This window comes from Triticum urartu, chromosome 4A, assembly GCF_056163025.1.
Source record: "Triticum urartu cultivar PI428250 chromosome 4A, HENAU_Tu73, whole genome shotgun sequence".
Classification (NCBI taxonomy): domain Eukaryota; kingdom Viridiplantae; phylum Streptophyta; class Magnoliopsida; order Poales; family Poaceae; genus Triticum; species Triticum urartu.
In genome coordinates this window covers 6,165,106-6,177,942 of record NC_141876.1, presented here as the reverse complement: position 1 = coordinate 6,177,942, position 12,837 = coordinate 6,165,106, and the positions used below count along the sequence as shown (strand labels likewise).

Genomic DNA, 12,837 nt, shown 5'->3' with positions numbered 1-12,837 from the left:
CATGCATGCATTCACTCTGACCACAGAGCATGGTAAAGCTCCAAGATCCATCTTCAGATTAAGCAGCACTTGGATGTTGTTATGGCCATGGTCCTCATCCTGAAGAGTGGGAGAACCAGTATAGCACTGAATGTTCCTTGCCACTGATGATGTTGTCTCTGTTGCTTAGAGGCTGGCTGGTCTCCCTGTCCACGCCCAACATGATCGTGCCGAAAATGCCCGCCCGGTGGCTTGACACGGCGATGGCGCGGACCGCTCAGTCGATCGCTGCCACCTGATGAATGAATGAATGTTTCGGTCGGCAGTCCACTTGATCCGTGCCCGTTTGCAAAGAGAGAAAAAGGAGCTTGATCATGCCTATGTGATATGCAAAGAGAGAAAATGAATGTCTGAAATGTTCTTCTTCGTCTACTGCTTGTGGCTCAGCAAATCACTAGCACGAACTGCTTGCTGAGTAAACCAGTAGGAGGTGCCGAGCTGCTCGAAACTGAAGAATTGGGTTGGATTGACCACCGTGATGGTGCTCTGAGACTGAGACTGAGAAGCAGCAACAGCAGGCTCTTGGGGAAGAGGAGCAGGGTCGCATGGGTGGCAGGGTGCCGGTGGGTGGCCATGGCGACGGCCGGCCGGCCACATGCGCCCCACGTGCCGGGCCGTTCCGCGCGCGTGCCTCGGCGCCATCCCGGCCGTCCGTCGCCCACACGTGTCGCCGCGCCGTGCCACCGTGCCAGCCATAACCCGGTCGCACGCCTCGCACGCGCGCGCCAACCCTAGCGTGCACGCGTGCCCTGCCCGTTCCCCACACGGCACGGCGGCGCGTCGGCCCGATCGATGCTGCGGCTGGATCCGGGGGAGGAGGGCGAGCTGATGGGCGGCGGGGCCGTCAAGGATGAGGAGGACTCCGACGAGGAGGACTTCTTGGTGGCCGACGCGGCGGCCGGCGACGAGCGGCGGCCTCCGGAGCAGAGCAGGCGGAGGGGCCGGGGGAGGGAGGAGAAGGAGCGGACCAAGGCGCGGGAGCGGCGGCGGCGGGCGGTGACGGGGCGGATCCTGGCGGGGCTGCGGCGGCACGGCGGCTTCGGGCTGCGCTCCCGCGCCGACGTCAACGAGGTGGTCGCCGCGCTCGCCCGCCACGCCGGCTGGGTCGTCCTCCCCGACGGCACCACCTTCCCCTCCCACCCCCACCCCCACCCCCAGGCAAGTTTCCATTTTTCCTCTCTGCTTCTATAGTTCTATAGCTTGCCCCCCTCGCCTGGTCACCACTCACCCATGCCACCTCAGCTCACCCAGTGAGTGAGTTCCCAGTGACAGTGAGTGAGCAGTGGCACTCATTTATGACGTCATAAGCCGCCGTATACGGGCAGTAGAGCCGGATAATACGGCGTATTCTGAGATTAAAAAGCTGGGATTTTTGGTGGCCGTCCATGGCCGCAAAGGGGGGGCGGCGGCGCGGGATCACGGGCGGCTCCTCCCGCCCCCGCACCCGCCTCCCGTGGGCGCGCTCCACCGCCACCTCCCCCGTCTTCTTCCTCCCTCCCATTCTTTGAGATCCGACGCTAACTGCTCCTCCTCCTGCTACTACTCTGCTCCTCCAGACGCCGCGCCCCGCCATGCTCGCACCGGCCATCTCCCTCTCCTCTCCCTCTGCCGCCGCCACCGCCGCGCTGCTCCCAGTCTCCTCCTCCTGCGCGCCAGGCATCGCCGTGCCCCCGCTCGCCGCGCGCCCGATCTCCCGCCGCGCCGGGTGCGCCCCCGCGCTCCGGACCGCCGCCGCCTCCTCGCCCTTCGCGGTGCCGCGCGCCGTGCCCGAGGGCGGCCCCGCGTCGCCGCTGCTCGCCGTGCCGGTGCCAGACGACGAGGACGCCGACGCCGCCATGGACGGCGGCGACGGGGGCGAGCAGACCGGCCTCGCGACGCGCCCGGCGGCGGCCGTCGTGGCCCCGCCGCGGCCCCCGCCCGAGCGGGACTTCGCCGGCACGCCCTACGTGCCCGTCTACGTCATGCTCCCGGTAATCCAGATACCATTCTCTTCTTTCACGTTGAGCTCCATGTGTGCGTTGTGTTTGATGACATTGGCCGCAATTGCTGACCCCGCCTTCGTCATTTGTAGCTCGGGGTGGTGACCGTGAAGGGCGAGGTGGCGGAGGCGGACGAGCTGGTGGCGCAGCTGCGGGTGCTCAAGGCGGCGGGCGTCGACGGCGTCATGGTCGACTGCTGGTGGGGCAACGTCGAGGCGCACCGGCCGCAGGAGTACAACTGGGCCGGCTACAAGCGCCTCTTCCACATAATCAGGGACCTCAAGCTCAAGCTGCAGGTCACACATCCATCCATTTCCGAATCAAATTATTAGTGTCTTGCAATAAAGATGCACATATCATGAATTTGAGTTTCCTTTGCTGAATTTTGCTATTCTGATTGATATAACTTAGGTGGTCATGTCGTTCCATGAATGCGGAGGCAATGTCGGAGATGACGTGTCCATTCCTCTCCCGGAATGGGTGATAGAGATCGGAAAGAGCAACCCGGACATCTACTTCACCGACAGGGAGGGAAGGCGTAATACGGAGTGCCTCTCGTGGGGCATCGATAAAGAAAGGGTTCTACAAGGCCGAACTGCGGTCGAGGTACGATCATTTCACTGTATCCCAATGGATGATAAGTGGGAATTGGAGAAACCAGGGGGGAACTTTATATTTGTATGCATGCTTACTCATCTCTTGATCTCGAATTTCCACCAAATTGCTGCACTCTGTTTTTGAATTGACTCCCATTTCCCAACTACTTGAACCCTGCAAAAGCTTTTCCAACTAATGCCCTCTAAATTATGCTTTAGGTGAATCTGTTACTTCTTGTGAATTCATTAGTTCTCTAAATGTGCAATGCCACCTTCCTGAATTCGTGTGCACTTGATATACAAATGGTCCAGGGAACATGAGATTTATCACCAACACCCTGTTTATACGTACTTAGGCCCTGTTTGGATCACCGTTTTCGTTTTAAATACCTCCGTAAAAATTACATGCCACGGTCAGTCGTTTTGTTTACGGCCGGAAATTGCTCATTAGCTGTTAAGTTGCACCTGTAAACAAAACACCTCCGTGTTATTTTACACCCATCCCAAGTGCGGCCTTAATACATAGTAATAAAGAAGGAACTGCTGTAGTCTGTTTTAGAGGGTCTTGAATAAAGAAGCTGCACCTGCTGTATATTTTCCATGTGTTCTAGTTTTATAGTGGGTATATCATGAAACTTAAATGTCGGCTTTCTGTGTTTAAGATTTTCAGTTTATCGGAGGGTTATATGTGTTTCTCCATTTCACCCCCATTAATCATTGCAGGTGTACTTTGACTTCATGAGAAGCTTCCGAGTAGAATTTGACGAGTATTTTGAGGATGGGATCATTTCAGAAATTGAGGTTGGACTAGGTGCTTGTGGAGAGTTACGGTATCCATCTTATGCAGCAAACCATGGCTGGAAATACCCTGGCATTGGAGAGTTTCAGGTAAAGCTTCATCTCTACACTTTATCTTTCAGGGGTCATTTTCTACTTAAAGGTATATTGGCATTGCCAATCCGTGCTATATCATCTATATCTCGTCAAGTTTCTTATAGCATAAGAGGGGTATCAGTTGAGGATGTATTTTGCTCCAGTGCTATGACAGGTACTTGCAGAAAAATCTGAGGAGGGCCGCAGAAGCACGGGGACACGCCATGTGGGCAAAGTCACCAGACAACGCTGGCCACTATAATTCTGAACCAAACAACACTGGATTCTTCTGTGACGGAGGAGATTATGATAGCTATTATGGCCGGTTCTTCCTCAACTGGTACGCCCAGGTGCTGCTGGATCATGCGGACCGCGTGCTGATGCTAGCCAGGTTGGCCTTTGAAGGCTCAGCTATTGCTGTCAAGGTCAGTCATAATCGTCAGTTAGTTACTTCACAAAGCATCAGTACCTCTGGACATCTGTATCGGGGGCATTTTGATCTTCCTAGTGTTGAGATAAACTTGTTTTCGCATATGAAATAAACTAAATGATCTGACATCAAGATTTGCTCCTGTGACATGAACAGGTGTCAGGCATACACTGGTGGTACAAAACTGCCAGCCATGCTGCTGAGCTGACTGCTGGGTTCTACAACCCATGTAACCGCGACGGCTACGCTCCAATTGCTCAAGTATTGAAAAAGCATGGTGCGGCTTTGAACTTCACCTGCGTTGAACTGCGCACCATGGATCAGCATGAGGTGTACCCCGAGGCCTTGGCTGATCCAGAGGGCTTGGTATGGCAGGTACGGGGCCTTCTACATTTTTTAGAGAAAAACGGGACCTTCTACGTTTACAGAGATGCTTATCATTCACTTTCACATTTTCTTAGCGGTATTTTAGAGTGCTAGTTTACTCTCTGGTTAGTGAATCTCTCTGACTTGAGCAACTAGTTGGTAGGGTTTTGTGCGAACATTCGGTTTCGTAAATCATGTAGCCAATTGAATTCTTCTGTTCATTACTTGAGAGCAGCTATCTTGATGATAGTATACCAGTGTTTGATCTGTTGGATTATTGTTTGTTATTCAGGTGCTGAATGCTGCATGGGATGCCGGGATACAAGTGGCCAGCGAGAACGCTCTGCCTTGCTATGACAGGGACGGCTTCAACAAGACACTGGAGAACGCCAAGCCGCGGAACGACCCCGATGGGCGGCACCTGTTCGGGTTCACCTACCTGAGGCTCTGCAGCACCCTCTTCGAGGGACCCAACCTCCCGGAGTTTGAGCGTTTCGTCAAAAGGATGCACGGTAAGATTACATGACCCGCATCCCAGTTTTTCGTCAAGAGTTTGAGCGTTTCGTCTCTTGTCATAGCTGCATACATGACCCGCATCCCAGTTTTTCACCCGCCTCTCGTATACTACTGCTGGTAATGACGATTTCTTTCGGTCTTCTTTGCAGGCGAAGCGGTTCATGACCTGAGGGCGTAGATTGTCAGCATGTTACATACATAAGTACATATATAGAAGACATTCTTGTTGTCCCGGGCCTTTGTTATGGTTCTCATTGGGGAACCACATGTGCCATTTTTGTCTCGTGATAGGTTGATATTTGAGCTATATATTGAACCGAATAACGCCGCTCCAAGATGTAAACCATATATATCTTTCGTGCTTATAGTCCTAGTCATCAAGCTCGAGGATCATAAGTTGGTTTGCCTGTGGAGTGGCTGAGAACGCCGTGAGCATCGCGTCGGGTCATAGCTTCTGTAAAAGGTTTGAGGCTGTGCGAATAAAAATGCTGACGCTGTTCTCTCTCTCTCTCTCTCCTGTGATGCTCTTAGTTAAGCAGCATGATTCTTTTTTTGTTTGGTATTGATATGTTTGTGTCATGTCTTCTTTTCTTGATGGAGAGGGACGCCAATTTTTAAAGCTGCAATGCTCGAAAGCGGCCCAGGGCATGGCCCAATCCTGGGGCCGCCATTGTATGCAATTTTTTTAAAAGCAAAACAGGGTTTCCCCTCCGATTTCTATTAAAGAAACCATCAGAAGTCCAGTACAAGTAACCAGAACACAGACCCGAACATCCAACACATCTAAAGCAAATATCCAGCCGCCTCCTGCAGCCACAAATTGCTAGACCAAGCAGACACAACAACTTGCTAGACCAAGCAGACACAACGATCCATCTATTACAATTCTACCAAAAGGAAGCCAAGCATCTAGAAACGGACGTCTAGATAAGAAGGTCCATTCCCATGGAGACGCGCACCATCACATCTGTAGCCGCGGCACGCCAAAACGCCACCTTTGTGAAGCCCTGTATATCTCATTTGCCACCTGTTCGACGAGTCTTGCTCCCAGCATCAAATTTCTTCTTCTTTTGGGCCTTTTCTCTGCAAAACAGCCCAGTTAGTAATCCAATTACACATTCTTTTGATAATCCCATATGGGTCATTTATATTGTTCCCGCCAAAAATAATATCATTTCTGCAATTTCAAATTGCCCAAAATAAGGCAGAAAAGTGCCAGTCAACACCAGCCTTTTGTCATTCTTGTTAAATTTCTTAAGCCAGTTCCCAAAGCAATCACTCAGATCTCTTGGGATCTGCTTTAAATCAAAAGCACAACCAACCAGACTCCAGACGAGCCTAGCTACCGAACAGGAGAAGAAGAGGTGATCAATGCTCTCCTCTTTTCCACACAGGACACACTGTTTGTCTCCTTTCCACCCTCTCTTTAACATATTATCTCTGGTTAGGATGCTTTTTTTTTGTATAACAGCCATAGGCAAAATTTGATTTTCGCTGGCACCTTTGTTTTCCACAAGAATTTTTGCGGGAAACCCACATCTGTTTTAATGAGATGGAGGTAAAGGGACTTTACAGAAAATTTCCTATTAGCAGACATCATACACATAGGTTTATCTTTTCCTCCATACATCAGTATCTCTTCACATCTCTTTTTAAGCTATTCCATGGTTGTTCAGTATCCCCAAACAAAGCTCTTCTAAAAGAGAAGAGATCCCATCCTTTGTCAATGGCTCCCTTGACAGAAATGTTTTGATCATTACTAATGAAGTAAAGAGAAGGGTAGGCCTCTTTCAAAGGTTTGTCATCTACCCACCAATCCTCCCAAAAGCTGGTATTTCTACCATCACCAAGTTTTTTCTTATTTCCTAATTTTGAGAAGACTGGACCAGAATTGGGAGTCCCCATTTTTATGTTTTATTCCAGACAGACATTTGTCTTTAATATATTTGGCTCTAATTATATTTTTCTAGAGTCCATCCTCATCCTCTAGTTTCCACATCCACTTGGCTAGTAAAGCAATATTAAAGAGTTCCAAATTAGTAACTCCCAGCCCCCCTTGCTGTTTTGGGAGACAACAAGTCTTCCATTTGACCAAGTGGTATTTCTTTTTATCTTCTTCAGCTTGCCACACCAACCTAGCCCTATAAAAACCTACCTTTTTCTTTACTTTAGCAGGGAGAAGGTAAAATGACATCATATATATGGGTATGTTGGTAAGACAAGATTGAACCAATGTTACTCTGCCATCTATATTAAGCAATCTCCCCTGTCAGCAAGCACACCTTTTTTTCAATTTTCCAGTCATATTTTTCCACATGTTGTTTCTAATTCTTTTACTAGAAACAGGCAAGCCAAGATATTTCAGAGGCATTTCACCAATGGCGCATGTGAATATCTCCTGATAGATATCACTTTTGTTTTTTGCTTCCCCAAATAGATATATATCACTTCCACTTTTGTGGAAGTTTATTGTCAGCCCAGACATCTGCTCAAAAGCAGTTAGTATGAATTTGAGATTTCTAGCTGATTCTTCATCATCCCGTATCAGGAATATAGTATCATCAACATATTGTAGCATATTTACACCATTTTCATGAACATCAGTGAGTACCCTTTTATATATCCCTCAGTCCTTGCTTTATCCATTATCAGGGCTAGGGCATCTACTGCTAAATCAAATAGCAAAGCAGAAAGAGAGTCCCCTTGTCTGAGCCCTTTGAATGTTTTGAAAAAGGCCCCACACTGTCATTAACCTTCACACCCATGTGTCCCCCTCTCATGGTGTGCATCACCCAATCACACCACTTGTCAGGAAAGTTTTTAAGTTTCAACATCTTGTGAACAAAAGGCCATTTAATCTTATCATATGCTTTTTCAAAGTCAACTTTGAATATCATAGCATTTTGTTTTTTTATTATGGATAGAGTTCAAAGCTTCATGCAAAATAACTACCCCTTGCATAATCTATCTGCATTTTACAAAGGCAGTTTGGATAGGAGAAATTATAGGATTAATCACTTTGCTAAGTCTATTCATCAAGACTTTAGTAATGATTTTGACACTCACATTCAGCAAACATATAGGTCTAAATTTTTGAATCTGTTTAGCTTCTTTGGTATTAAGGACCAAGGTAATTATCCCATATTTGAGCCTGTCCAAGTCAGCTTTTCCACTGTGGAAGTCATCTAATATACTCTTCAGGTCATTTTTGACCATCTCCCAAAAGTTTTGATAGAATTCAATGGCAAAACCATCTGGCCCTGGACTTTTATTTTTATCCATGGAGAAAACCACATTTTTAATTTCTTCCAAGGAAAAAGGTCTGATCAACTCTTCCTGTGCCTGGGAAGAAATCCCCTCAGCACCCTGGATATTGAGATTGATATTAGAGATTTCTGTTTGCCCAAACAGTTTTTTATAGGACCCAGTAATGTAATCCATGAGCTCTTTATCTCCCTCAATCACCTCCCCATCATGTTCCAATTTTAGAATTCTATTTTTTCTTCTTCTCCCATTTACCTTGGCATGATAGTATCTAGTGTTAGAATTACCATCTTTAATTTCTTTATCTTTATATCTTTGTTGCCATTTGATCGCTTCTAGCTTAAGTGGATCTTTCAGCTCCTTTCCTAATTTTTTTGCAACTCCCTATCCTGAGCACAAAGCCCTCTAACTTCAGCATTTTTATCAATTATATCTAGCAAGCCCATCAACTCTTTCTTCCTTTTCTGTATGCAGCATTTGCATTTAGGACCCATCTTTTGATCTTCTGTCTAATATTCCTTAATTTTTTCTGCCAAGTATCTAGGCTAGATCCATTGCAGTTTATCCCCCAGTTTTTCTCAACAAATTCTTTAAATCCTTCCATCATCATCCAGGCATTTTCAAATCTGAAAATAGGGTGAGCAGTCTTATGTTCCCCTGTGTCCAGTAGAAGAGGGGTGTGATCAGAGATCTCCCTCTCCAAAGCATTTACCATGGCCAAAGGGTATTTCTCTTCCCAATCAGGGCAAATTAGAACTCTATCTAACTTTTCATAGGTAGGATCTGGTAAGTTATTGGCCCAAGTATAATTTCTCCCATTTATTGGTATATGTCTGAGCCGAGCATCCTCTATTATGCCATTAAACAGAAAACCAAAGTGATCAGTTTCCCTGGTTTGTTTTTTCAGAGATATTTCTGATTATATTAAGGCCCCTTCCAATCACACATGGTAGGGGGTTATCTTGATATATTCTGGATAGATCAGCTAAAAAAGCCGCTTTTCCTTCTTTTTGAGCATCACCATATACTGTTACTAAGTTCCAGCTAAATTTAGTTTTTTTGTCAAATAGAAGCATTCTATTAAAATATGTCCCTTTTTCCACTTGCAAAAGATCAAAACAATCATTATTGACTCCTACTAGGATACCACCAGATTTGCCCCTAGGAGCAATCCATTCCGAGAGGAAACTTTTTCCTCCAGAAAGGTTATGTAGTTCATTCTTTGAATAATCACTTTTGATAGTTTCTTGTAATCGCACAAAATGAAGATGTTTTTCTACAATTGTATCTCTAACGAAGTTTCTTTTAATATCCTGCCCTATCCCACTGACATTCCAAAACATTCCTACCTGTCTTTTTTCTTCTTTTTCTTCACCCCTCCTATTGGGATGACATGCTTCCCAACACTATTGTCTGAGGTGCCAATCTTCATTTTTTTATTGCTAGAAAAGATCGTTTTTAGATTGTCATAATAGTCCAATTCTAGTTCAGCATCAGAATGGTCATCTCCAGAACACAAATCTTCCAATACATCATCACCAATGTCAATAGGACTTGGAGAGCTCCCTTCTGCTTTTCCCTCTTCTTTGTTTTTTATACTTCGGAGATATAAATCTCTCCTAGCCTATTCCATATTGGTAATCAGGTCTAGGTTTTGATTGACCAATTCAATAGTACACCCCAACTCAACCCCCACATTATTAGCCATTTCAAATAAGGAAATTCTTTTGTTAGATAAGATGGGTAACTTACCATAATTGTCTTTCTCAGCAGCTCTTTCTTTGGCAAGATCTTCAATCCTGGCATCTTTCTTATCCAGATTTCTATCACTCCTTCTAGTTGGCCCATCCTTTTCTTTATCCCTATATTTATCATCTTTAGTAGTAATTCCCAATTTTGATCCCAGGGACTCCATAGAATCTTGACTACCATTATAATCCACTTGTTCAACATAAGTATCTTCCAACACTGGGCCTTGTGGAATGTCTTTATCATAGTCATTATTGTCTCCAATTTCATCCCCAGAAAGTTCTTTCTCTTCCCACATTTCAATTTTTTCCATGCACCTATGTATCAACTCTTGTTGACCCTTGATCATTTCCACCAACTACTTCTTCTCCTCTTCCCAGTTACCATTCTTTTTCTCCTCCACTGCCCTCGAGGCTTCCTGCCTGCATCTGTCTTCTTCCATTTCTTGCATCCTTTGCATCACTTTATCTAAGTCAGCTTCAACTTTTTTCCTTAATCCCACCTCTGCCAGGTATTCTTTCTGAATATTGAGGATTTCTTCGCTTTTCTTCCTCATATCCTCAAATTGTTTAAGCCCCACACTGCCCAATGAGGTATTTTCCTTATTGCCATCAGCATCCATAGCACCAATCCCGATTTTCTTCCTTCTGTCCTCTGAGTCTGCATCCTGTCCTGTTTCAATGTCCCCATGTTTCCTTTTTTCCTCATACCAGCCTTGCTCCACCACCCTTTCCAGTTCCAAGGTCACTCTATATATCATGAGGTATTTGTCAGTAACTTCAGTATGTTTGGGGATTTTTTTCAAAATCCCTCACTCCCACCTTGGCTCTGATCTTATCTTGTAGAAATAGTGGTCATGTCAATTTCCAGCACAAGGCCAATTGTTGCAACTACTTCACAAGCTCCAAAGAAGTGTCTGAAGCACCCATGCACTTTTCCCATGCTCACCCACACAGTGTGAAGTTTTCTTATAGCCTAAGTGTCATATGCCCAACTATCAACATTTATGATGGCTTTAGTTCCCAGCAGATTGAAATTTCCAAACTTGTGGAGCTCTATGAACCTACTTTTGTTTGGAAACCTCATAAGATATGCTCTGTCACCCTGTTTTTTGCAGCTCCACTGCCAGTCCCATTTGAACATGTAGTTGAAGCTTTCCAAGAATTGTGTTTCATTTCTCTCTCCCGAGGCAATGTTAACAATTGCCATTGGGTTGATTTTCTCACTGCTCACCACTTCCTTAAAATTTTGGAATAGGAGTAGTCCCAAACCCCTTGCAGCATAACCTAAAAATTTGGGCGTTAGTTTGATCTGTTTGAGCCAAGTGCAGTCCTTAGTGATGTGAGAATTTTTCCCACAGATGATGCAATTAGGGAGTTTGCATTCTCTGGTCAGGTGTCTGGAATCCTTTCACTTGTGGCACATCACCCTGAAGTTAGCTCCATTTTTATTCTGATAAGTCATCAGTGCCTTTTCTCTGACTAAACCTAGCTGCCGCCCCCCATTGTTCTGCCCTTGTCTGTTGCCTAGCCCTACATCAAACTCTCTCCCCCTGCTGCCGTCTCTGTCTTCCACAATATTTCCTCTTCCCTTGTCATCCTCAATCTCTTTCAGCCCTTCTAGAGGACATCCACTCCCCCCTGATGAGGCACCCACTCCTTGTTGGGCCATTTGTGCAAGTAAAGCCCCAAAACACTGCTATTGTTGGAGCATCTCAAACGAAGGATTGAAAGTGTATACATTTTCTTTACCTTTCCAATCATGTACTGCTTACTCCACCTCTTGCTTCGAAGTAGGTTTCTCCTTGATCTCATCAGCAAATCTTGCTTCTCTTCAAGATCCCATTCCACCATCCTTCTAATGGTTAAAACTACCACGGTTGAATCTAGTAACAAACCCTTCCCCACTTCTACCGCATTGCTGATAGTTTTCTTTGGATCTGTCCACCTCTTCTTCCTTTTTCATATACTGGAAATTTTCCCTCCCCCTCCGCTGAATCTCCCCCCAATTCCCTCCAAAACCTCTGTTCATTATCTTCCCCTCACTAGTTTCGTCTGGCTCTGGTGGCGGCAGGGGGATGGGAAACCCTAGTTCCATGAAGGGATCGCTCTCTCCTTTCAACAGAAGGAGGGGCTCGTCATTTATATGAGTAAAGATCTTTGAAAGCGTATTCTTCAAAGTCGTATCTTCCTTTTTCCTTATTTGCCCTTCTTTAGCTTTTCCATCTTGTCTCCCCTTGATCAGGGTTATTAGCATCTCTACCACCTAGCCCTTTGCTAATTTCCATCTCTTCAATATAAACTGCCTCATTAGACTAGAAATCTGGAATTTGGGCATACTGTTTTCTACTCATCTTTTCAGTAATCTCTCTCCCAAATAAGATTTGGGTTTGAGTAATTTTGTTAGTACTACCTCCACTGAAACAGAACCAGAGCGTGGTCTAATATCAACAATTTTTTTACCACTGGAAGCAATCTGCCTCTATTTTTCATTTTTATTCTACTTGATTTTCCAGAATCATCAGAATCAATGAGGTATTTGGCCAAATGAATGTTCATACCTTGCAAGTCCGGCGAGGACCCAGCCTCCTTGTCGGAATCCTCTCTGGCCAGCAGCCAGAAGCGGCTGCCAGCCAGAGAGATCCCTACGCCTCCTGCATGAAGAAGGCCAGGCAGGCCAGACGGAGAGAGCGTCGCGGGAATCTGGAAGAGCGTTTGGGCAGCTGATACGTCTCCAATGTATCTAATTTTTTTGATTGTTCCATGCTGTTATATTATCAATCTTGGATGTTTTATAATCATTTTATAGTTATTTTATATCATTTTTTGGTACTAACCTATTGACATAGTGCCAAGTGCCAGTTGCTGTTTTTTCCTTGTTTTTTACACCACAGAAAATCAATATCAAACGGGGTCCAAATGCCACGAAACTTTATGGAGAATTTTTATGGGCCAGAAGGAACACAACGGGCCCTAGCTGCGCCTGGGGGGGGGGGGGGTGGCCCGAGGGGAGCACAACCCACCAG

The 12,837-nt window shown here is 46.0% G+C and overlaps 1 protein-coding gene and 1 pseudogene across 1 annotated transcript; one reads left to right on the top strand and one right to left on the bottom strand.

Moving 5' to 3' along the window:
- Positions 1-691: 691 nt before the first annotated feature.
- On the top strand, positions 692-5,305 carry BAM2 (beta-amylase 2). Its single transcript, XM_087517396.1, has 9 exons — positions 692-1,197; positions 1,596-2,009; positions 2,111-2,314; positions 2,430-2,624; positions 3,338-3,502; positions 3,652-3,912; positions 4,074-4,292; positions 4,576-4,795; positions 4,949-5,305. Exons 1-9 carry the CDS (start codon positions 832-834, stop codon positions 4,975-4,977), a joined length of 2,073 nt encoding a protein of 690 aa, XP_087373522.1. The 5' UTR covers positions 692-831; the 3' UTR covers positions 4,978-5,305.
- Positions 5,306-7,734: 2,429 nt separating this feature from the next.
- On the bottom strand, positions 7,735-11,807 carry LOC147974318 (uncharacterized; annotated as a pseudogene).
- Positions 11,808-12,837: the final 1,030 nt, after the last annotated feature.